Genomic DNA, 23620 nt, shown 5'->3' with positions numbered 1-23620 from the left:
GTCAGCGAATATAGTGGCTAATGCATTAGCACGGAGGCTTATTCTTCGTCAGACTATAGAGAGTGGCATGAAAGTGCTCCTGTTCATTGATGATGTAATTTGCTTTGAAGCTCCATAGATAATTCAAGTACGTTTTTTTGTAAAAAAAGTTGTTGTCGTAATGATGAGACATGGTTTGAGACCCATTATTTTGTCATTTGAGCTGTTTAACCTGGGTTGTTGTCTAAAATGTATAATTTATAATGTATGTATTGTTATATTAGATTTATTAATTTATATAATTACTTGTATAAATTTATTAAGTTATATTAAAATATATTATATTTTTAGAAGTTATTTATATTTTTAATTATGTTATATACTTCATGACTTGTCGTGTACTCGTATGATGAAAACAAAATCGATACTAGATCTTAACCATGTACTTGAGCATAAAATTTGGAAATCAAATTATACACATATTCGATCCGATATCTGATTAAAAAAAAAAAAGAAATTATAATATTTGATCTGAATAATTCGGATCAGATATCCCATTTTTTTTATATAAATTCGAATTTGGATCCCAACTTTTCATAAAATTGTCTTGTACTCCCTTCGTCCCAATTTATCTGTCCTGTTTGACTTTTGGTGGTCAAATTGACTCAACTTTGACCGTAAATTAAACATCAATCTTTTATTATTTTGAAAAACTGAAAAATAAATATTAAATTAGATTACGTGTACTTTTTAATGATATAATTTTTATAATTTTTTTCGATTATATACTATATAAAATTTTAGTTAAAATTGGGTCAATTTAACCGCAAAAGGAGTAAACAAATAATCAATTCGTTGGTATTTACTGATAAAACATACAAATAAAGAGGGACATGCCGGAAAAACAAATCTTTTAAGAGTTTGCAAACTCTCAGTCGCCATTGTGTCTGAATCCCTGACTCTCAAATCGAGGTAACTCCTCCCTATCAATTGCCCTAATTGATTCTTTACTTGTGTACTCTTATATTGGTTGCTTTTGTTTGTGAATTACAGTGTGTATGTGTGTTGAACATATCTTTATGCAATTAAAATAAGCCGCTGCTGCTTGTAATTTCAACTTGTCAACATTAATGTAACTTACTACCATCACTACTGAATTCACTAGTGTTTTGAGAAAACTGGGCCTGAGGACACCCTCGGGCAAATTACCTGAGATTAAGATATTTCATAATATAAAATTTTAAGGGCAAATCTGTAAATACAAACACAACCCGCTGTATTTACAAAAATACTCCTATACTACACTTGTTTAACCTCAGGTATGTCTCCTTAGGTCATACTCAGTTAGATTCCGTGGTGGTCTGGTCGTGTGCCTGGCTGCCTGTTAATGTAACATTGTATTTGCCTCTCGTGTTTCCGTTAGCGTATATGGATCGTAGTCAATTACCGAAACTAATATGGCATTGTTGATGAACCAAACTAAGACATTCTAAGCATTGATTTTGTAATTGTTTCCAGATAAAAGGTTTTTGTGAATTTGCATGTATTAATATGAATTGGATAGGAATACTTCAGTGTATTTGCTGAGTAATTAATGAATATTGGCGTTTTTATTAGGGGGTTTTATATTTTAAAGATGCTGCCGACTGATTCAGCCAAGAGATTGTCTTTTAAACGTAATGTGAGTGATGGAGATTTGGTTATTGTATACGAAAGGCATGATAACATGAAGGCAGTTAAAGTATGTGAAAGTGCGGTGCTACAAAATCGTTTTGGTGTGTTTAAGCACTCAGATTGGATTGGGAAGCCATTTGGTTCAAAGGTGTTTAGCAACAAGGGCGGGTTTGTTTACTTGTTGGCTCCGACTCCTGAGCTATGGACGCTGGTTCTGAGCCATAGGACCCAAATTTTATATATTGCAGACATTAGCTTTGTCATTATGTATTTGGAAATAGTTCCAGGTTGTTTGGTACTTGAGTCGGGAACTGGGAGTGGATCTTTATGTACCTCGCTTGCAAGAGCTGTAGCTCCTTTTGGACATGTCTACACATTTGACTTTCACGAGCAAAGGGCTGCTTCTGCTAGGTAAGAAATTTAACAACATTTTGCTTACCGCCATACCCATCTTTATGCTTTGCTATTTGTTGATCATTTAATGTGTCAGTATCTTTCTCAAGGCAAAGAGTTTAGTGTAGCTATCCGTCCAATCATGTTGTGGGCGTTAGTATTGATTTTTATGCTGAAATACCCTTTGAAGAACGGTAGTACTGTAGTTATATGCTATCCTTTCGCTAGTTAAAAATGCATTTGCACATATATTCTTTTGATAATAGATAACTTAGTCCTTCCCAAATCCTAATCAACATTTATCGTTAGAATCAACATTGTACAGGAAGGTTTTTTAAGGTTAAGAAGCAAGGAGTCGGTTGTCATACAACATTCTTGTATAGTTGTATTAGCTTGTAATCTTTATAGGTGTAGAAAGCAAATCTCTCCTGTCACGTGCTGATGGTCGAACTGCCAACCAAAAGACACAAAAGGAAGAATGTTAGGGCCCAAGGAATAGCGTTCATGGAGGAGGTGGTGGCGTCCCAAAGGACTCTGAACCATTCTAAACTAATACCGTTATATTCTATTCAGTGACCACCTAAGCTTTTGGGAACTGCAGAATTTAATTCGACTTGGTATCTGTTCTTAGCTCTAAGTTTGGTATTCCGAACAAATTCAGAATGCTTGGATTAATTCTATCGATTTCTGTTTAAACTGTGTCAACTCAATACTCATTCAAGCTTCTTCAAGTTATGTTGATTTTTCTTTTGCTCAAAGTTTTTTGTTCTTCTGTCTTCATTTTTCTGTGAGTTTTTTTAGCTTGTAAACATGGTAATGTTAATACTAACGAGGAACGACTATCAGTTACATGAATTTAGTGCACATTTAATTTACTGAACTTGCTTCAACATGATTCATAACATATCACAGGATGACGTAGTTTTGGTATATGTATGATTCTTTTTACAGGGAGGATTTCGAGAGGACAGGATTAAGTAGTTTGGTCACTGTGGGAGTAAGGGATATACAGGGTCAAGGGTTTCCAACCGAATTTACTGGTAAAGCAGATTCTGTCTTTTTGGATTTGCCTCAACCTTGGTTAGCTATTCCTTCTGTTGGAAAAATGTTGAAACAAGACGGGATCTTGTGTTCTTTCTCGCCATGTATTGAGCAGGTGCAACGCTCATGTGAAACTCTTACATCAAATTTTACTGGTAAAGCAATATTGCAGCTCTCTTTTTGCATCTTCACATAATTTGTTTAGTCTGCATACTTATGATGTAATTGCGATCATTAGTCATTACAATTACATAGTTTTTCTATAATCTGAAATGGTTATAATTTACTTACCTTTTTATTCATTTGTGCAAAAGTTTATGGTGCCTATTTGTATCGTTTTATTCATGGTGCGTGGGTTTTGGATTTGTGTAGATATAAGAACATTTGAGGTGCTTCTTAGAACATATGAAGTTCGAGAAGTTAAAATGAACAGCTTCCAAGGATATGAAGGCTGTTCCATAACCATTGAGTTCCCTCCTTGCAAGAGAAGACACCGTCCAACCTCAAATGTTCTTATATCTACACAAATCCAAAACCCACGCACCATATGAAGTTCGAGAAGTTAAAATGAACAGCTTCCAAGGATATGAAGGCTGTTCCATAACCATTGAGTTCCCTCCTTGCAAGAGAAGACACCGTCCAACTGAAGAAAGCGATGAATTAAAAGATTCTAGTCCACCAGTTGTCATGGCTAGGCCGTCCAGTGAGGCAAGAGGTCACACTGGTTATTTGACCTTTGCTAGATTAAAATGTTTGGCGTAAACCCATCATTAGGGGTTTTTTCTCTCTGCTTATTTGTTCGTGCACTTGTCTTCAAATTGCAATGTTCACCGTCGGAACAGTTGCAAACGTCTTTCTGAAAGCCTGGGACTAGGATTTTTGTAATTTTCTAACTTCGACAGAGAATAGTGCTACTATCTAGTGTCTACCAGGGCTGGTGCCACTTGAATCAGTGATTAAGCTTGGACAAGAGTATTTTTGCCGGTATAATACATTTGTACTTGGTAATGCTTGTTTAGGACCCTGTATCATGTTCCATGGATCAGGTCTACGTCTTCTAATTATTTTAGTATTTAACTTTTGAAAGTTATTTTTTGCTGATTAAATTATTTCTGGCATTCATTTCGCCATTTTCTTGGGTTTTACTCCATCTGTTTTTTAATATATGACGTTTGACTTTTTGGCACATATATTTAGGAGGGTTGACCACATAGCTAAAATTATTATTTTTAAGAAATTCTTTTTTTGAATAAAAATATAAGCTCAAATCTTTTATTCACAAAAAGAATTTTTCAAAAAAAATTATTTTAACTATACGGTCAAACCTCCTAAATATGAGTGTCAGAAAGTCAAACATCATATATTAAAAAATAGAGGGAGTATAATTTTATAGAACTTAACTCGTTTTTCGTAGAAAACTTAATAGGTTCTGAATAAATGGTCCTAAAAATTTACCAAATAATTATGTTTGTCACAAATCACAATATACTTGGTCACATTCAGAATCCAAAAATATGGAAACCAGCGTAGTTATTTTTTATTTGTTTTAGATATTTTTCAGACACATTTTTTATATAAATTTCACCAATTAAAACATTTCATATTATTTCATTATCGTTCTCATTTGAAGAATATTATGCTCAGTTTTGTTATGATTGAAATTTCCCAGAAAAATAAAAATGAATAAAATAAGACCGGATTTGGAGCAATCAAAATCTTCGAACAATTAAAAAAGAGATTTATCAAATTTATTCCTCCAATAATATATTCAAAACGTTAATTTAAACGAGACATAAATTGATTCCCCTTGTCCCGCATGGGTGTATAAATACATTTCCCAATACACACGAACATCGAAGACCGCCTCAAAGAAATAGCAAATTCAAAATTCAAAAAGTTAAAGAAACAAAATGTCATCGAAAAGTGACGTCAAGGGTTTCTACCGTCAGAAAAAGAAGACCGCCGGTATCTCTAAGCCGTCCGCCGCCAAATCTTCCACAGCGTCTCCGTCGTTGCCTAAACACGCCGCTGCTTTTGGATCCGACGTCGTTCAGCCTCCCGCTCTCGTCACTCACGGCGGCGCTCTCGATCTCAAAGGTCCTCTCTCTCTCTCTCTCTCTCTCTCTCTCTCTCTCGCCCCCCCCCTTACGTGTACACACATTAGCCCTATGTTTATTGATTTAATTTTTGAGTAATTGCTAACCTAGGGTTTTATATTCACTATTGTTAATTTTTTTTTAAATTTTAAAATCAATAGGATGTTTTCTGATTAATATAGTGTTTAGATTCGTAAAACTTATTAAAATTGCAGAAATTTTTGAAATGTCTGGACATTCTAAAGCGTTGCTAGACAATGAGTGTAGTAGCGGTATATTTTTATATACAATTTCTGAGAACTTTCGAATCTAGCTTCTATATTGGAGATTGCTCATTTCTAAAGCATATTGTATTGTTGTTTAGTGTTGTGTCTAGACGCTGAAAAGTATATTTTGAAGAAAATTTAAGTGTTGCTAGGCAATTAGCCAATTAGTGTTTGTGTGTGTGCTATTCCTATGTTATTTGGATGATTTCTCTCAGACTTGCTAATTCGTGATTGTTCATTTCTTGAATTTGATGGTCATTGTTGTTGAAATTAGTGTCTGTATGTTGAAAGCTTCATTGCGGTAATTTCTGAAATGTAAAAGACTATAGTGCATTGCTAGGTGAATCTTTGGTTTGAAACTGTTTTTGTTTTTAGAAATATCTTGCTGAATTGTGATTTTGGTGGCGGTTCTGCAGATAATTATGATGGAAGCGAAGAAGTATTGAGGCAATTTGACATGAATATGGCGTACGGCCCGTGCATTGGGATGACTAGAGTGGCAAGGTGGGAGAGGGCCAGTAAGCTTGGTTTGAACCCTCCTGGTAACGTGGGACTGCTTCTTAGAACTGGAAAAGTTGGAGGTGAATCTTTATGGGATGGACGCGTCTGAATTGAAAGTGGGTAGTAGGTGTTTGATGCTGCTACTGAAGTATGCATCCTTTTGTGGTTTAGCTTGGCTTGTTTGTTTATTACTCTATGAATGTTCAGTGTCTAGCGGGGCAACTAGTCTTAGTTTGACGTTTCGGTAGTAATGTTTGGTTAGTGTGTGTTATCAAGCTTCAGTTTAATGTTATGTCTATTGTTGTTAACAAGTTTCTAATATTAATGTTGATCTGTTTATTTTAGACAATTTTCGATGTCAATTATGTTGTCCATTTTCATCCAGTTCCAGTGTTTATGTGTTCAAGAATTTTTTATGTCAAGTATTTGTAGTTCGTGTCATGGATTTTAGAATTTGTTCTTGGTGCTGAAGTATGCATATATTTTCTAACCAGTTTGTAAATGTAAAAAAATAGCCTTCAGCAGGGAATTAGAGTAATATTTGGTTGTCGAACCTTTCAAGCTACATCTTTTGTGCTTCAAAACAGTTCTGAATCTCATGTGTTTTCTTGTATAATATATTTTTTTCCTATACAGTAGATTTTGAAGCTATACATGAAGAAGGATTCGAACACAATGAAAAATCCTTCAAGTTTCATGTTAAAAGATGTGCAATTTTTTTATGGAGCGAAGATCAATCATTTGAAAACTTGGAAAATCATGCTTATATTTAAAGGAGTTAATTCGAGAACTGGTTTCAGTCATTGCAATGATCAAAGCCTGACCAAGAGCTAATCTTGAAGAACATTTATCCAGTGTAGTATAACTATACGATTTATCCGATCTACTGTACATCCTATCTGAATCAACAAAATACTTGTATTGCTTCAGTGATCATGAAGCACATCAAAGACGGAGCCTTTATATTGTCCACCCTCACAGACCTAGAACATAACTCTAAGTTTCCTGTAAAGAACAAACCATAGCACTTATATTGTAACCATCACAGACGTCAACTTTACCACGACATATTAATTGGAGGTCGCTGTAAGAAACTGTGCAGAAAAAACTTCAAATATCACACTGATCTCATGAAAGCTTCACAAATAAAACACAAGAACTTTATGATGGAAGCACAATGCAATATCAGTTCGGCTATCATGCCTCGTGAGATCCCAGCGAAAGAACATATTCTACATTCTATATTACTAGGACAATAATGTGTGCATAATATATAACTAACCTAATTCTTAAACTAAGATTGAGCTCAGTTTTCTTTTCTTTTGACTTTGATATTTGCATCATCTGGGATATACGAGGACCAGTATAGTGGCAAGAGCGTGAATGCTGCCTGGATCAGAAGACCTCGTGGCAAGCCCAAGAAATCATTTGCTGTCACCCCAACATATGATGCAAGCATAACACCTAGGTATCCACTCACCATTAACGCAAGTGCTATAGCAGACATAAGGAAAGCCATTATTGATCCCTCACATCCTTTTGGGCAGAGCTGAGCGGTTAGAATCATAAAAGGTAGTATTTTAAAAAAGCATAGAACCTCAATAAAGCCCGAGAAGATGGCAACATATACTGAGTCTGGTAGTCCCATTGTATGATATATCCCTTTCACGAATAACACATCAGAAACCATGAGAACTGCCATAGCAACCTGAATAGCGGCAATGACTTTCCTAGGAGGAACTGACTTTAGGTGTTTATTGTATAGTACTCCCCACAACAGCATTGTTACCTGCCCAATCACCTTAGAAATCCCCAAAACTGAGTTTTCAATCTTTAGGTACTGTGTTTGATAGAAGAACATGGTGCCTGTCAAGGCTGGAATTATGGCATATGACGATGCAAACCAGGCTATTGAATATGATATCTCAGGTTTCTTCAATGCAACCAGGAGCTCTGATAGCTGCCTTTTAATCCCAGTACTAGATAAAGTCTTAGGAAGGTCAAGAGAACTCTCGTGAATGGAGACTGATACGACAAACTGAATAGTGAGAAGAACCCCGAAGAGCAGGAACATTGTTTGTGGGGAGGTAGAGTCAATCGCAATACCGGCAAGAAGGTTACCGAGCACGCCACCAATGGAAGATGCCATCCAAACAAATGACTGTAATTCACCAGAGGAAGCCTGTGGTTTCTTTGGCGAGGAACTAGATTGTTTTCCCGTCTCAGCAACAATGGCGTCATTTGCAACTTCGACTATCGAAGCACCAAGATTCCCAAGGAGGAGATATAGAGTGATCGAGAGAAACGAGCTACTTGATGTGGGAACAAATGCAATAGCAAGCCATGACAGGGCTTGCAAAAAAGCTGCATGACACGGAAGAATTAATAGGTTGCTCCAGTTACAAATAATACCTTTCAATATCATATTTATTAAGACATCCAAAATCAAAACTAAAAAAAATGCATATCCATAATTCCAAGATTCCACTTCGATAAAACCATATGCCTTAATTAATAAGGAAAGATACGATACATTCTCAAGTTGAAAAATAAGATTGAAGCATCTAACTGATGTACATATCCTTACTTAAAATTATCATATGAGGAAGAATAAGAATTTAAATGACTCATCTTGACCTTAAATATGCATTCCTCACATTCACGACGAATTTCTATCTTACAGTCTTTGCTTACCCTCATCAAACCTCATCCAAGTAAAGGTGAATTCGCAAATGGCACCCCTGTCTAACATGACCCAAATCCGCCTCGATTTTGACTTAACACCACTCAATCAAGCTTACATATTCATTTTATGGCATTTTCGAGAAGTTGCAGAACAACGTGAATTTAGAGAACATTCCGAAACCCAAAATTATCATCCTTAAATCTGAGTATATCTCAGTTCACTCATCTTGCCATAGTAACATACTACCCTACTCACACAGATACATGCCTTCGTACAAAAATCAAGAATACTATCTTGCATTTTTTGCTAACATTACTAGATTCTAAAATGCAAATTCATAACAAGATCACACAACTTAAACACATACACATGAAACCACAGAATCACCAGCAATCAATAATAACATAAAATAGATAAAGACACAAACTTTAAACAAAAAGAGCAGTAAATATACCTCCAATGGCAATGTAAGGGAGACGATGCTGTCCAAAAATATAAAAAGAATCAGACAAAATACCATAAAAGGGCTTAGCAACCATGGGAAGATTAGCAGAAACTTGAAGAATTTGAAGGGTAGAAGGGTCAAGTTTAAGACCATCTTTAAGAAAAAAACTAACACCTAACCATGGAAAACATCTCATTCCTTGTACCCAAAACCCAATTCCCAGTATTATTTTCCTCATTTTATCAACTTTTTTCCCAAGATTTTCACTTTTTTCATCACCACTTTCTTGATCAATCATGGGTTTTTTTCTCCTGGTGATTTCAGATTCACCACTGTGATTATTACAAAAAGTCTCCATTTTTGAATGAATCAAGAATTGTAAGAAAAAGTAGAGATTTAAGAGCACTGTGTGTTTGTGTGTGTGGGTTTTGTATATAAAGAAAAGTGTGTGCGTGTGTGTTGCATATTCATATGGATGGGTTCTGTTAAGTGGGGAAAGGGTAAATTAGAGAAGGAAAATGATGAAGTTATAGGAACATAACTGTCACTTTCTTTCTGTCGACATGTGTTCCAATAAGTAAACATATGTTTGTTAAGGCAATAACATAAAATAGTCGGCAAGAGTTATTTTTATGAACCATTTTTGGTTTTAATATATTTTTGAGAAAAATTGTTCCGGAAATTAACGTATTTGGTCAACTTTTTTTGACAAATATATATGGCTTATAATCTTACGATGAGTATCTGGGATGACAATAAACTCTTAAGCACTTGAACTATCCAATTGTGCTCATGTATAAGGTCAACTTAAACGTATTAAAACCACAAAATTTTGATTCAGTTAGTTAAGATTTGAGAAAGTTAAAAATTCAAACTTCGTTTATGGTTAGTTAAAATTTGAGAATGTTAAAATTTCAAACTTCGTTTACGGAAAATAACTCATACATTGTAATGAATAACTTTTATAAAACATAAATAACTTTTGTATCTGTATGTTATGATGAATAACTTATATGTTACAATGATAACTTTTGTATTTCCTTGTTAAAATACGAATAACTTATATCTTAGGACTATGGACATAAATTTTTATGTTCGGATATGCAACATCAACATAAAATTATTATTGTTCAGTTTGGAACATGCTAATACAAGTAATCAGCTCGTCCATCTTTTAGAAAAGACGAGGACATGTCAAGGACGCTAATTACAAGAGAATTAAACTAACGAATGCAAGAAAAGTGAACTTTTATTCTGCCGTAATCTGGTCTTACCCAGGATCGTTTTGCCTGAGAAAGGTACACAATATTACCCTAATTTCTTAAAGAGGTTCCTACATTTCAAACCCCATGTCCTAGCAGATAACAAGTACAACATGTAGTCAACTTCGCAGTTGCTACATTTCGCGATTAACAAACACCTTATTGACTCTGTTATTTACACTAACACACAGAGGCACTTGTCCTTGCATAGTCGATCTCAACATTCCTCTTTTAACTACGCCTCTTCAAGTATAAACGTCACTCTACTTTACTAGTTACCTACCAATTGCTCATCGCCTTGAGCTACAGCAACTGCATCAAATGCTTCTAGTTGGTTTTACAAGCAACACTATGTATAACTCGATGAAATCCAGAAAATTTGTAGCACTTTGTGCTTGCATCGAATCATGTATCTCTTCCAAGTATCTCCCTTTGTCTGTACGTACTGATAAATTTATGGCCCGAAAACTAATTCCTTCAAAGATCTCAAGGGAGACTTGTACCCGTAGACCCTGGTGTCGCTCCAAAGTGCAAATCCTATCACAAAAAAGAAATTACATCATATCTATGTTCTTCAGGTCACTTCGGCAAAGTAGGTTAGAAGAAGATTCATTAATTAAGGACAGATCATCGAAATACCTATCCAGGAAAACAATCCAAGTGTTGCTGCCAAGAAAAACTCCCTGCTGATACTGTTAAAACTGAATTGAACAGAAAGTAAATCATGTTAGAAGGTGATGCTCGTTAAAGGGTCCAACAAAGTAATATGTAAACAGGCATCAATTACGAAAAAGCGCTACCAATATAAGCATATAAGGTTCCCCCATCCATAAAATATTGATGCCCAGGTTGAACCTGTGAACCTACAACCATTTCACATTATGTTAGAGTTACCATTAAATGATCCAATAAGCCTGGGAAAATAGGTTGAGCAGATTATTACAAGCCAGACATTAATTCCAGTTAAAAAACTATATATTAAAAACAGTAGTTTAAAGAAAAGATGGTGAAAATAGTGCAGTGTACAGTCTAGTTATTAGATAGCTTAAAAGGTTTAGTTGAACTGACTAATTATGTGATGTCAGTATTTGCATTATGCAAACAGAATCAAAAAATTCATATACTGTAAAACCATATAGATAAATGTCATTTCCTTTCTTTAATGTACAATCAATCTTTTGTCGTTCATCTGCTATAGTATTTTTATTCTAGTAAATATTCAGAATATGAGACGCAGAGTAGTTTTCAGTTTTCACCAGGTTACGCTTTAATCATTTTACATATGAAGTCCCATTGTTTTGTTTGCTGTATTTTTTATTTTCCTAGGCACTGCTAATTTTCTTACTTATGAACTTCCTGTATAACATATTGTTCAAATCTTACATACATGTGATGTCAAACCAAAGAGCTTTGATCAGTATGTAAACAAAGACGAGATCTACGTGATGTATGGAGAGGTGAATTATCTTGGTCCACTTTGGGTTGAGAGTAAGAGAGGGAACTTAGTTGATCATTTCTGGTGAGGTGAGCGAAAATAGACAAACATGTCTATTAAAAAGTTCTGATATGTTGATCTATCAAACACCAATAACTATAATATCTACAAATTTATTTAGTGAATTGCAATCAAGGACTATCTCAGCCCTAACAGTGCTAAGAAAAAAAGTATGCTGAGAATATCCAGGGTAAGAAGTCTGATAGGAGAGGGTTTTGGCCAAAACAATAAACAAAGATAAAAGAGGAAACTCAGGCATACCACATCAAATCCCGAATGAAGAGTGCTCGTGGGATCATAAGTCCGTTTCCAATCATGGCAAGCAACATTGAAACAGCAGATAATCCTTTTATATTTTCAGGATTTAAAAAATTTGTCCACTAAAAAGGAAACAAGAGACTAAATAAACAATCTCACAAGAGATAATTTTTTGAAAATTTAATGCTTGACCGTGAGGTTTACCGTTTGTGCAACTGGCATCCACATAAAGAGAAGAGTTGCAGTCCACCCAGATATTGACCCAACAAATTCGGTGGCTTTTTCTGAAAGTTTGCCCAATCGAGCCTGTACAAATGGGCAGCAGCTATATCAGAGAAGTGCAATGTCTGCATTTAACCATTCTCTTAATTTGAGTGCACAGTCAGAAATTTAAAATATGGATTTCATACTTTTTGGGATATTTGGACATAAAAAAATCAAACATTAAAATAATATACACGTACTCTATTAACATTAACTATTTGTTTACTTTAGGAGTAGAACATAAAATGCTCTATCCATGCTACAAACTTATCAGTTGTGCAAATATCTGGTTTGCAGAACTGTTATTGTTAGTAAATATACAATCATATATACTCTTCTAATTTAACATCCTAGTTATAATATAAAGAAACTTTCACTCAACTAACCTGTAACTAGACTTAGGATTGACATGGATACATGGGTTATTTCTATTTCTGATGTTTTGATGGAAACAAAAATTAATATTTTTTTTAATCAAATGTAACTTTGTCGGTGTGTGGAGAGGAAGCATGTTATATAACTAACAAAACGATAATATGTGTATTACTATGTTTACAGTCTGTTCAAGTCTATTAATAACATCGCGAATAATTGAGGATCAGCATAACATGAAGAGTCAGATCGCTGAAAGGTGTCAAAATGTTTGTCAGATTTAACAATAAAGTGTACGATACTGAAATATCTTCAAAGGGAAGGGATTAGTCACGAAGTACAAAGACAAAATATTCATGTGTAAGAAATTTGCATGCTTCCATTGGGTCAATATGGACTAACTTTAAAGTCTATTTTGCAACAAATGAAAGAGAAGACGTGGGAGACTTTGGTATAAACGGAACACTATCATCATCATATCTGTCACACTTTCTGGGTTAAGACAAAAACAGAAATTAGAAAAAATAGAATACAGAGCAAATGTATGCTTTTACCATAACAACTGCAACCGCTGCCAAAACAAAAGCCACTGACCCCGGTAATATAGTATTTGGAACATAAGGAATAAATGTCGACCACATAACCTGAAATTTTCATGAAATAGTAACATTGTTACCTTAACAAATTTGATAATAAACTGGGTAAATGCGCATAAGATTTATATAGTCTATTACTTGTGGAAGTGCCGAGAGCCCTCCAATGGTAATGAAATCTTCCCATAATCGCCAAACTCCATCGTTGAGAAAATTAAAGTACTTCATAAAATTGACAAGAAGACAAGAAGCAACTACTGCAGAAATGACAACAAAATATGGGAAAGGCATAGCTTCCGCTATAGCCAGCTGAGTGATCACTGCATATATGGATACAACTCCCAAGGTTTGTACCACTACCACCTCAGTTTCCCTCTTCTTCACAAAGTACGACAACAAAGACATATTCCCAAGCAATCCAGTAAGCATACCCTACATTATTGTAACATCTCAAATCTTAAAAAACTCCAACATGTTCAATTTTCAATATCTCTTATAGTCTTAGATCACAATCATTAAAAAACAAATATACTTCATAATCCCCTTTCTCCTTCCCTAGGGGTGGCAATGTCTACATAATGCACAACCAGAACCCGACTACATTGTCAACATGATCATTAGTTCATTGCATAGACAAAGCCCCAAAATGACACAAGTTGATTAATCTAAATACTATTACTTATTTAAACCTCTAAAGTTCGGTACATTTACAAGGAAAAAGGACCAAAACCCGAAATTGGTACCCTCCCTAATCCTATATAAGTTCCCAACTTCCCATATACCATTTTTTTTTAAAAAAAAACAGAGAGAGTGAGAAAATGCAAAACATACCAGCCATGGAATAGCAAGTAATGCAGAGGGATTGCCCGCCATTAGATTCCGAGCATTGAGAATGATCTGAGGTAGCTGCAACAACAAAAATGGCAAGTTCGAAGCTCCCGCAAATTTAGCAGTCCAAGAATCCCATTGCTCAAACTTTTCATTTTTCTCCAATTCCACTGCTTCCACCTTCAAACAAACTCAAAACCATCACTTAAATTCAACAAAAGCACAACTAAAGTTCAAAAGGGTAGTCAAGATATTACCTTTGGAATATCTGATTCAAGTGCACAAATGGGTTCCAATCTTTTTCTTGATTGAAGTGATAATACACTCCTCCTATAAGCACCCACCATTTGTTTTTGGCCCAAGCAAAAAGACACATTCTTGAATTTGTGGTGATTTAAAGATTGAAACTTTAAGCTGTGTAGAGATGATTGAGATGGGTGTTGAGGTAATTTAGCAGCAAGAAGCAAAGGGGTTGTCATTTTTGTTGTGAAATTCAAGTTGAAGTGAGTAATGGACTAATGGGTTGTGTGAAGAAGTGAGTTGAGAAGTTGAATTTAATTGGGATTGAGACGGGGTGGAGTGTCTGGGGAATTGAGAGAGAGAGAGAGAGAGAGAGAGAGAGAGAGAGAGAGAGAGAGAGAGAGAGAGAGATTAATGGGGAAGGAAGGATTCCAAGAAAATGAGAGAGAGAGAGAGAGAGAGAGAGATTAACGGAGGAATCAAGAAAGGAGGTGCACAAGTTTTATGTTATCAGGAGGTGCTGGCATGTGAGGGGATTCACTCCCACTGGCGATGGGGATGGACTGTTTTGGCATGGCATGTGTGTGTGTCATATGCCCACCTTTTGCCTCAAATATGTACCCACTGTGTGTGTAATGTAAGTCTGGTCCTGCCTGCCGGCGATAACTCGAATTTGTATTCAATTAAATAAATTTAAGTATCTTTTTCGACTTTAATTCATGCAAGAATTTGAGTAATTCGAAATCCCAGATTGCTCATTCCGAAATTAAGTTTATCTATTTTAAGTGAATTTCAACCGCCTTAATTTAAGTTATGATTTAGTTGATTATATATTGAAGGTAATACTCATCTCGTCTTAAAATACAAGTCATTTTGAATTTTCAGCGTTTTTTAAAATGTTTAAAAGTCATAGTTTTATATTTTTTTTTTAAAAAAAATTCTTAATAAAAATTTAGTATTACACTTTTATTCAGAAAAAGAAAATTTGAAAAATAATTTGTGGAAATATCCTTTGTATTCACCTTAAAATATGCGTAAAAAGTCAAAGAGACTTGTATTTTGGGACATAGCGAGTATTTAATTTTGACTTAAATCAAATCACGATATGTTATTATTATTTTTAAGTTTATTGATTTTAAGTGAATTTCAACAGGTTTAATTTAAATTATGATCTAGTTGATTATCGAAGATAATACCTAATTTTGGCTTATATTAAATCAACAATGTATTGAGCGCGATGAGATAACTCAAGTGGTTAAGGGCTTATCTCCTAGGTTCTGGGAGAGATTTGTTAGGACATATACTCAATTAGTAAAAAAAAAATCAACAATATGTTATTGTTATTTTTATTCTTGAATTCATAATAAATTTACTCATTATTTATTTTAATATGGAAAGTGATAAAACGAAAAAAGATAATCACGTGTATTTATCTATCAAATGTGGTAAAATCAAGGGTTTGCGTGAGGCGTTTACCCAGTGCGCATCTGAATGTTAGCGACGACGTTCTCTACGATAAAAAAATCTAGACGTTAAATTTGTTAACTAAAATTAAATCAAGAATAATACAAAAAATTCCGATTCAGACTCGGATTCTACCTTTTCGAACTAGGGTTTTTCGTGCCTGACTCTATATATATTGCATGCATCTGTCTCATAACATGCATATTACATGATTAGCTTTTAGCTAATAATAATCAGGCTCATAATTTTGGAAAATTCGGCTACAAATTTACGTGGAGATAAAGACATTGACAGATTGCTTTTGACAATTCTTAATCAGGTATTGTGAATTTAAATTGTTTGTTTACGTTTAGTATTTTCCATAATTCGATTTAACGTTTTATTTATTGTGAATATGAATAATATGGTTAAACAGAGCAAAGATATTGTTAATGACAAGAAGCGCAAGCATGTCAAAGATGATGATCATGCACCTTATGACATGTTTGCGAAGCATTCGGATGATGATTTCGATGTTATCTGTGGAGATTCTTGGATGCAGCAGGAGTGCAAGGATGGAAAAAGTGAAAACAAGGCTTCTGGTTTTGATTGGATCAGTTTCGGTTTTAAGTCGAGTGGTTTGAGTAAGATGGATGATGGATTTTTCGAGAGTGGACGAGGTGTGAAAAGGCAGTGTGTGAGCGAAGGATATAAGGATTACAAGGAAGTGAGTTTGTCGAAAGTGAAGGAACTAGAACAGAATAAGTTATTTTGTGATGCAGTGCAGTTTATTGAGAAGAAACAGACAGAAGGGAAGTTCTTGTCTAGGCGAGCTCGAGTTCAGATGACACTACAAGAATTCCCAACGAAAATTAACAATGGAAAATAATCCGTTATAAATTATTAAGGTGTAGAAAAGTCAGTACCCTTCTAAGAGATTACCAACGGTTCAGTAACGGATATCTGCTAACGAAATAATCCGTTAGGATTAGAAGGCGGAAAATTAGTCCAGCAACCAAATGGCAATGGATTTGCAACGGATAGATACCAAAGTTATAACGAAATAACAACGAATTAGCTAGGAATTACCAACGCTCTCCCATCGGCATAATCCGTTGGAAATTCTGTTGGAAATTCTGTTGACGGGTCCGTTAGTATTTCGTTGACTATTTGTTGCAAAAATTTACACTCCATTTCCTTACTAATTCGTTTTAAAATTGGATCGGTGGTATTATTTTAGTTACTAAACCATTGTAAAATTGAATCGGTTAAATATTATTCCGTTACTAATCTGTTGGTGATTGAAATAAATTTCAACTACCTATTTAATGCTCAACGGTTCATGTACGTATGTGAATAAACCTCTTTTCAAGCATTTTACTAATGTTCTTTTACTATTGTTCGTCTTCTCCACTTCGCTTCTTCACCACCATGCTGCCAAATTAAAACAAATCATTCACCAATTGCTTTTTAAGGTTACTTCCTTCATAAACAAGTTTATACTTTAACTCTTGCAATTTAATTTAATTTCTTTTGTTAACATCCGCTAATATAATATTGCTAATTCGTATTTCTTAAAAAAATGTTGTCATTACAATTAGTTAATATCAATTTTGTTTAGGTATTTTTATGCTAATCGTTTCTCTTACTTTATACATGCATATGTGTCATAATCTTTTTTAAAGTTTAACATGTTTTAGTTAGCTCAACTTGCCCATTTTTTATATTTATGTTCTTAATTAAAATCATTATCATTTAAGAACCATAATTTTATCTTGCTAATGTTAGTTTAATTTGCAGTAACACATATTAGTAGTGAATATTTATGTTTTTGTAGGTTATTAAATATTTCAACATGAATAATGATCGAATTTGGATGTATCAAAGAAAAGATAGTGAAGGATGTTTGAATCCGATTTTTCTAGACGGATTGGAAAAATTTATGCAATATGTTATATCTCGAGATTCGTCCATGAATGGGACAAATATTCAGTGTCCATGCTCCAAGTGCGAGAACCGCAAATTTTGGGATGCAGTGAAACTACACTTGTTGAAGAAAGGGTTTACAAGAGATTATTATGTGTGGGATCGACATGGAGAACCGTATGTTGTTAGACAAAGCGAAGAACAATCCTCCACATATTACTCCAATACCCAAGATAGAAGAGAAAATGACAACCTAATGTACAATATGGTGATGGATGCAGCTGGTCCGAGTTTTGATCCAGAAATGCCGAATGATAAGTTTTGATAAGTTTGTATTTATAGCCTTTTATTTTTTGATGGTATGACTTATTTACAAGATGCTTATATAGGGTATGATAGTTTTAATGTTTGGCAATTACCTGATAGTATTAAAAGTGTTAGTACTTTACAGAAATTTTCAGCTACTAAGTGTAATATTACTGGAAAGATTCCTGATTTTTTCGGTGGGGATACGTGTGTTGGCTTGACATTTTTAGACCTTGCGTTTAATTACTTATAAGGTTAATTGTCTGGTAGTTTTTTGGGTTCTTCGATACACACATTGTGGTTAAATGGTCAGCAAAGTTTGTCGAAATTGAATGGGAATATTAAGGTTTTGGGTAGTATGACTGAGTTAACTGAAGTTTGGTTGTATTCAAATTCATTTACGGGTCCTATACCTGATCTTTCGGGGTTAGGGTAGTTGTAAAATTTGAGTTTGAGCGATAATGAGTTGATGGGCCGTGTTTGTGCAAAATTCAGGTATTTAGAAGTCATTTTAACTTGAAATGCTATGGATTAACGTTTGTGTATGTTTTTGGGTCCTGTTCTGTTGTGTTAATTAACATGTATTTATGACACAACTAGAAGACTGTCAAATTCTGCAACGGCGAGGGAAGGGGAGGGGGAGAAATGGAACTATTTTAATTTCACAAAAGATTAACACAAGATTGCTACATGCCCCTAATTAAACACATGGATCCCGAAAAAATAATAAAATTATAGGTAGCCACACATTAGGAGAGTCTTCTAATTGTGGACGGTATAATGACCAAGGGAATCAATCATTAATGTTGTGTTTAATTTCGGATGTTGCATAGTGGTGGTATTATAGGAAAATACTGCAAGTTATCCCAAGTACTGTTTTTGTACTTGATTTTCAGAAACATGATATATTGTAGGTTGTTGTATTCACCATTAATAAAACACCATCTTGTGGGGGAGTAAAAATTATTTTATGCTTTTAGTGTGTTGTTAAAAGGTTAGTTTGTTGGTTGATGTCCTTGTTGACGAGTGCATTTGGATATGGTTATGTGATCCAGTAAATTATTGTTGCCTTCCAAAAAAAAGCTTGTCAAATATGCGCATTGAATTTTACCAGTATGGTGGTTGATGTTATTATTTTGTATATATAGGAATTGTTTGAAAAGTTTCGTGAGCAACAAGAGAAGACTAGGCAACCTGTGGATGAAAATGCTTTATTTCTTGAAGCAGCTGGAGGGTTTGACAAGAAAAAAAGAGTGTATGGACTAGGTTCATCACAAAGCCTTTTTTCCCCTCCTGAGATTGTTCCGTGCACTTCAACATTTGGCAGTGATGAAAATCATAAAGTGCAACAAGAATTAAAGGAAATGAAGGATCACGTGAAAGCAATGCAAAATCAAGTTGTCATGATCATGGAGACTACATCTTCCCGATATCGTCCATCCCCTAACTCTGACATAGACAGTGAGAATGATGATAATTAGTAATCAATTTAATATGTTATGTCTATGATTCTTCGAGTAAGACTTGTAGCCGGGAGCAAGTTAGTATTATTATTTTAAGACTTGGTATGTTGGGTTGCTATTTTGGATACTATTCCCTCCGTCCCAAATTATCTGTCTTGTTTGACTTTTTATGGTCAAATTGACCCAACCTTGACCGTAAATAAAAACTCATTATTTCATTATTTTAAAAACCTGAAAATTGCATATTAAAGTATATTAAATGTATTTTCTAGTGATATAATTTTTATACAAATTTTCAATTATATGCTATATGAAATTTTCAGTCAAAATTGGGTCAGTTTGACCGTAAAAAGTCAAATAAGACAGATAAATTGGGACGTTAGGGATAGTATTTAGTACTGAACCTTATAGGACTGGATTTATGTTGACCGGAGTTTGCAGAGAGCAACTGTTGCTTTATCTAATGAATTGCTAATTTTAAGAAATGACTTTTTATTTTTTTTAAAATTTACTCTTGATATGAAAATTCTACAGGCTACGGGCTATACCAGAATTTAATATTTTTGCAATTTTATATTCACTTGAAAGTTACCAACCAGTGATTCCGTCGGGAAAGTGTTATTGCATTAACGTTTCATTAGCAATCTGTTACTAAGTAAACAAAATTCTGTCGACACTTTGTTACTAAAAATTTCATCTGCACTTTCTTTCTAAAATTAATAACAAAAATCCGTTGTTACTTTGTTATTAAATTAACAACCGAAATATGGTTGCAAGGGTGTTGATAGTGGTAATAACGGAATTCCCTTACCAAACTGTTATTAGAATAGCCAACAAAATATTCTCTTAGAAAGTTGGTAGTGATGTGGTAGTGGTGTGGTGAATTTCAAAAAAATAATTCTGATATAAGTTTGTTAAAGTTCCGTTGGTATATTTAATAACGGAAAAAAATTCGTCGTTAACAGCTTCCCAACAAAACATATTCTAAATTTTATTTTCTATGGGCATTCCGTTGACAAACTGTCTTCCCAACGATTTTACTTGCTTTGCCAACGGAAATTTCTGTTGCAAAAACTTAAATTTCTTGTAGTGTGATGAAGAAGAGGAAGATTGAGAAACTGACAGAAAGGAAGATGTGGCTGAACAAAGCTCGAATCGAGAAGATGAAGAGGAACTTGGGTAGTATGGAAGAGTTTAAGGTGAAGAAGGAAGATGTGGCCTTGAAAAGAAAAATAGTTGAAGAAGTGATTGATATGAGAAATCCAGAGGTTCGTATCTGGAAGGATTTGGAGAACTTGAATAGCGACGAGACTCTGGAGCAGAAGAAGCTAAAGGAAGAGATTGCTTACCAACAGAAGCAGCTTGATGATTTGAAAGAGATAGTCAGTGTCTTGGACAGTCTAGATGCTGAGAGTTTGTCAGGAATATTGACATTGACCTCTCTTGCAAACACGTTTGGAGACTTGCAAACGCGATTTGCTGGACATTTCAAACTCCATAGCTTGCCAGGTATTGTCTGTTCATTTGCTATATCTTTGCTTATAAGATACTTTCAAGGATGGAACCCTCTTCAGAATCCCACGTACGGGTTGGAAGTTGTGTCCTTATGGAACAAGCTACTGCAAGAAGATCTTTCTGATGGAGTTTCACCTTATACACAACTATTTATGAAAGTTGTTTTTCCCGCTATTAGGACAACATGCAAGGGAGCCTGAGCCAATGATCCGCCTTTTGGAGTCCTGGGAAGATCTACTGCCAATTTCTGTTTGTGATACTCTATTAGACAATATAGTCATGCTAAAATTAGTAGCCGCTGTTGATTCATGGGAGCCACGCAAGGAAACAATCCCCATTCATCTTTGGGTACATCTCTGGTTACTGTGGTTGCATCAGAAATCAGATATCATTTGCCAGACAATTTGTGCCGGGTTTGGAAGTGCTCTTCATGCCTGGAAGCCGAATGATACATGTGCTTATCATATATTGAGACCTTGGAAATCTGCATTTGATCCAACAGCTGGAAGAGGATAATGCTTCGATATATTAAACCTAAATTGTTGACTGTCCTGCAAGAATTCCAACTAAATCCAGCCAACAAGAATCAATTGAAATGTGTTCTTACTTGGGCTACTGCTATTCCCATAAATCACATGCTACAATTAATGGATGTATTCTTCGACCAGTGGCAAGCAGTTCTGTTTCACTGGTTGTGTGAAGGGCCGGATGTTGAAGAACTTATAAACTGGTTTTTACTTTGGAAGAATCTTATCCCACCAGAACTTCTGGAGCATGATCATATTCAGAACCGTCTTAAAGTAGGTCTAAACATGATGGACAAATTTTCAGAGGGCGGGAAGTTGGTCCAACCTGCTAGTGTGCATAAGCAAATGCAGTATGAGGCTAAAAGAACCGGAAAATTGGCACATGAAGACCCTCTCGACAGGTTCTGCAGGAAAACAGAGATAGAGGATAGAGATGGCGGAAATGAGATGAGTTTGAAACAGATTATTGAACTTCAAGCACTGCAGAATGGTTTGATTTTTAAGCCTAAACCAGGCAGAACACAAGATGGTCTTCAAATATATGGTTTTGGTAACATAAGCTTAATAATAGACTCTCACAAAGAAAGGGTAGCTGCTCGAATTGAGGGCAAGTGGCGCTTATTATCATCATTTAGCCAACTCCTAGACTGGGATAATCGTTCAGGTCGAAAGCGGCCCTGAAATGTTTTATTGGAGTGTTTCTGATTATCATAATAAAAGTTTAAAACAGGATAAGAATGATGCCAACAGCAATCAGGTTAGCTTTTCTCTACTAGTATGTTTCCTCAGATTTTAGTTTGCTTCTTGTAGTATTGCTAAGTAGTTGCAACTTATGTCAAAGACACCTTAGTGTTTATATTTGGCTTACAGTAGCTTTACAAGCTCAATATTTTTGGTGCATTAGTTTCAACCTTAATTTATGTTAAGTATTTTACTGACTATTGGCTATTTCATGTTTGAAGCCTATTAATTTTAATTTTGTTATGGCATAAACTTGGTTAAAAAAATTGAAACAAAGAAGTAAACTAGACTATAAAACCTTTACCTTCATGTTGATTGCTGATTTAAAAGAAAAACAGAGTGAATTTACAGTTTTAATAATTGTTTGTAACTTGCTTTGCAACATTACCTATGTAATGTTATTACAGTTCTATATCTGTTATTTGGGGAGGCTAGTCATACTCTTTGATTACAATGTCTGAAACAATCTCATCCAACTCAGACCCCCAATCCCCATAACATCTAATACAAAATCAACACTTCCATACATCGTTCTGTTGATTCTGGTGATAAATATTCAGAGAAGTGTGAAGGCACCGTCATCTTTATCTTCCCGTACCATATCCTTCATCTAAATTAAGATTTCCTCAAGAACTCCTAATCATAGCATACAGGTCCATAAACCGAAGCTATGCTTCTAACTAACTTAAAATACACGTACAAGAGATTGTAAGTGCGAAAGAATTGTTTACTCATTTCTTTGTTTGATCTTATTAAACAACAGGAACATAGATTAGAATCAATTACGAGGCTTTAAAACATAAGACTTAAGCATTTTTATCGCAATGACATTTTAAATTGCCAAATATCGACATGAAATATTAAGGGGCATTGCTTCAGATGTTTAGTGTCCTCAGTTTCTGGCAAAAACCCAGCAGATGTCAAAGAAGTTAAGATTGCAGTAATAACTGGATGGTCTACAAATTAAGTGACAGAAATTAAATGTTTTATGTCGGAAAAAAGTTACAACTGATGAATTTGAAAATTACAGCAAGGATCCAGCCATTTGAATATGTTTGGAAAAATTTCATTCTGGAAGGAGGCATCATGCATTTGAACCTACTCACAAATTACCTATAGATCTCTTGTTCATTCCATTCTGTGTATGTATTAGATCACTGATTTTTCTTTTCCGGAAAAGTGAATTTCACAAATTACCATCTTATCTTCAGCAACAAGCACACACTGCCTTCGTTTATATCACACCATCACAAATCACATTGCAGGGAAATGTTCACTAAGAACAGACCTACTCAGCATGCATACG

At 34.7% G+C, this 23620-nt stretch overlaps 5 protein-coding genes across 5 annotated transcripts; 3 read left to right on the top strand and 2 right to left on the bottom strand.

Moving 5' to 3' along the window:
* Positions 1–855: 855 nt before the first annotated feature.
* On the top strand, positions 856–4222 carry LOC141721463 (uncharacterized). The gene is made up of 5 exons (XM_074524397.1): positions 856–951; positions 1597–2064; positions 2998–3242; positions 3460–3540; positions 3680–4222. The coding sequence occupies exons 2-5, from the start codon at positions 1616–1618 to the stop codon at positions 3847–3849; spliced, it is 945 nt and encodes a 314-aa protein (XP_074380498.1). The 5' UTR covers positions 856–951; positions 1597–1615; the 3' UTR covers positions 3850–4222.
* A 696-nt stretch (positions 4223–4918) lies between these two features.
* On the top strand, positions 4919–6299 carry LOC141717277 (uncharacterized). The gene is made up of 2 exons (XM_074519367.1): positions 4919–5184; positions 5866–6299. Exons 1-2 carry the CDS (start codon positions 4998–5000, stop codon positions 6057–6059), a joined length of 381 nt encoding a protein of 126 aa, XP_074375468.1. The 5' UTR covers positions 4919–4997; the 3' UTR covers positions 6060–6299.
* A 748-nt stretch (positions 6300–7047) lies between these two features.
* On the bottom strand, positions 7048–9633 carry LOC141721461 (putative folate-biopterin transporter 7). Its single transcript, XM_074524396.1, has 2 exons — positions 9091–9633; positions 7048–8314 (listed from the first exon to the last, which is right to left on the bottom strand). Exons 1-2 carry the CDS (start codon positions 9437–9439, stop codon positions 7257–7259), a joined length of 1407 nt encoding a protein of 468 aa, XP_074380497.1. The 5' UTR covers positions 9440–9633; the 3' UTR covers positions 7048–7256.
* A 679-nt stretch (positions 9634–10312) lies between these two features.
* Positions 10313–15004, bottom strand: LOC141721460 (maltose excess protein 1-like, chloroplastic). Its single transcript, XM_074524395.1, has 9 exons — positions 14411–15004; positions 14157–14333; positions 13467–13757; positions 13287–13376; positions 12301–12402; positions 12100–12218; positions 11144–11206; positions 10983–11044; positions 10313–10880 (listed from the first exon to the last, which is right to left on the bottom strand). The coding sequence occupies exons 1-9, from the start codon at positions 14630–14632 to the stop codon at positions 10798–10800; spliced, it is 1209 nt and encodes a 402-aa protein (XP_074380496.1). The 5' UTR covers positions 14633–15004; the 3' UTR covers positions 10313–10797.
* A 6689-nt stretch (positions 15005–21693) lies between these two features.
* Positions 21694–22254, top strand: LOC141719984 (septin and tuftelin-interacting protein 1 homolog 1-like). Its single transcript, XM_074522346.1, has one exon. It carries the CDS (start codon positions 21694–21696, stop codon positions 22252–22254), a length of 561 nt encoding a protein of 186 aa, XP_074378447.1.
* The last annotated feature ends 1366 nt before the right edge of the window (positions 22255–23620 follow it).

Source organism: Apium graveolens, chromosome 4 (genome assembly GCF_009905375.1).
Source record: "Apium graveolens cultivar Ventura chromosome 4, ASM990537v1, whole genome shotgun sequence".
In the NCBI taxonomy this organism is placed as follows: domain Eukaryota; kingdom Viridiplantae; phylum Streptophyta; class Magnoliopsida; order Apiales; family Apiaceae; genus Apium; species Apium graveolens.
This window is presented reverse-complemented; position numbering and strand designations above follow the sequence as displayed.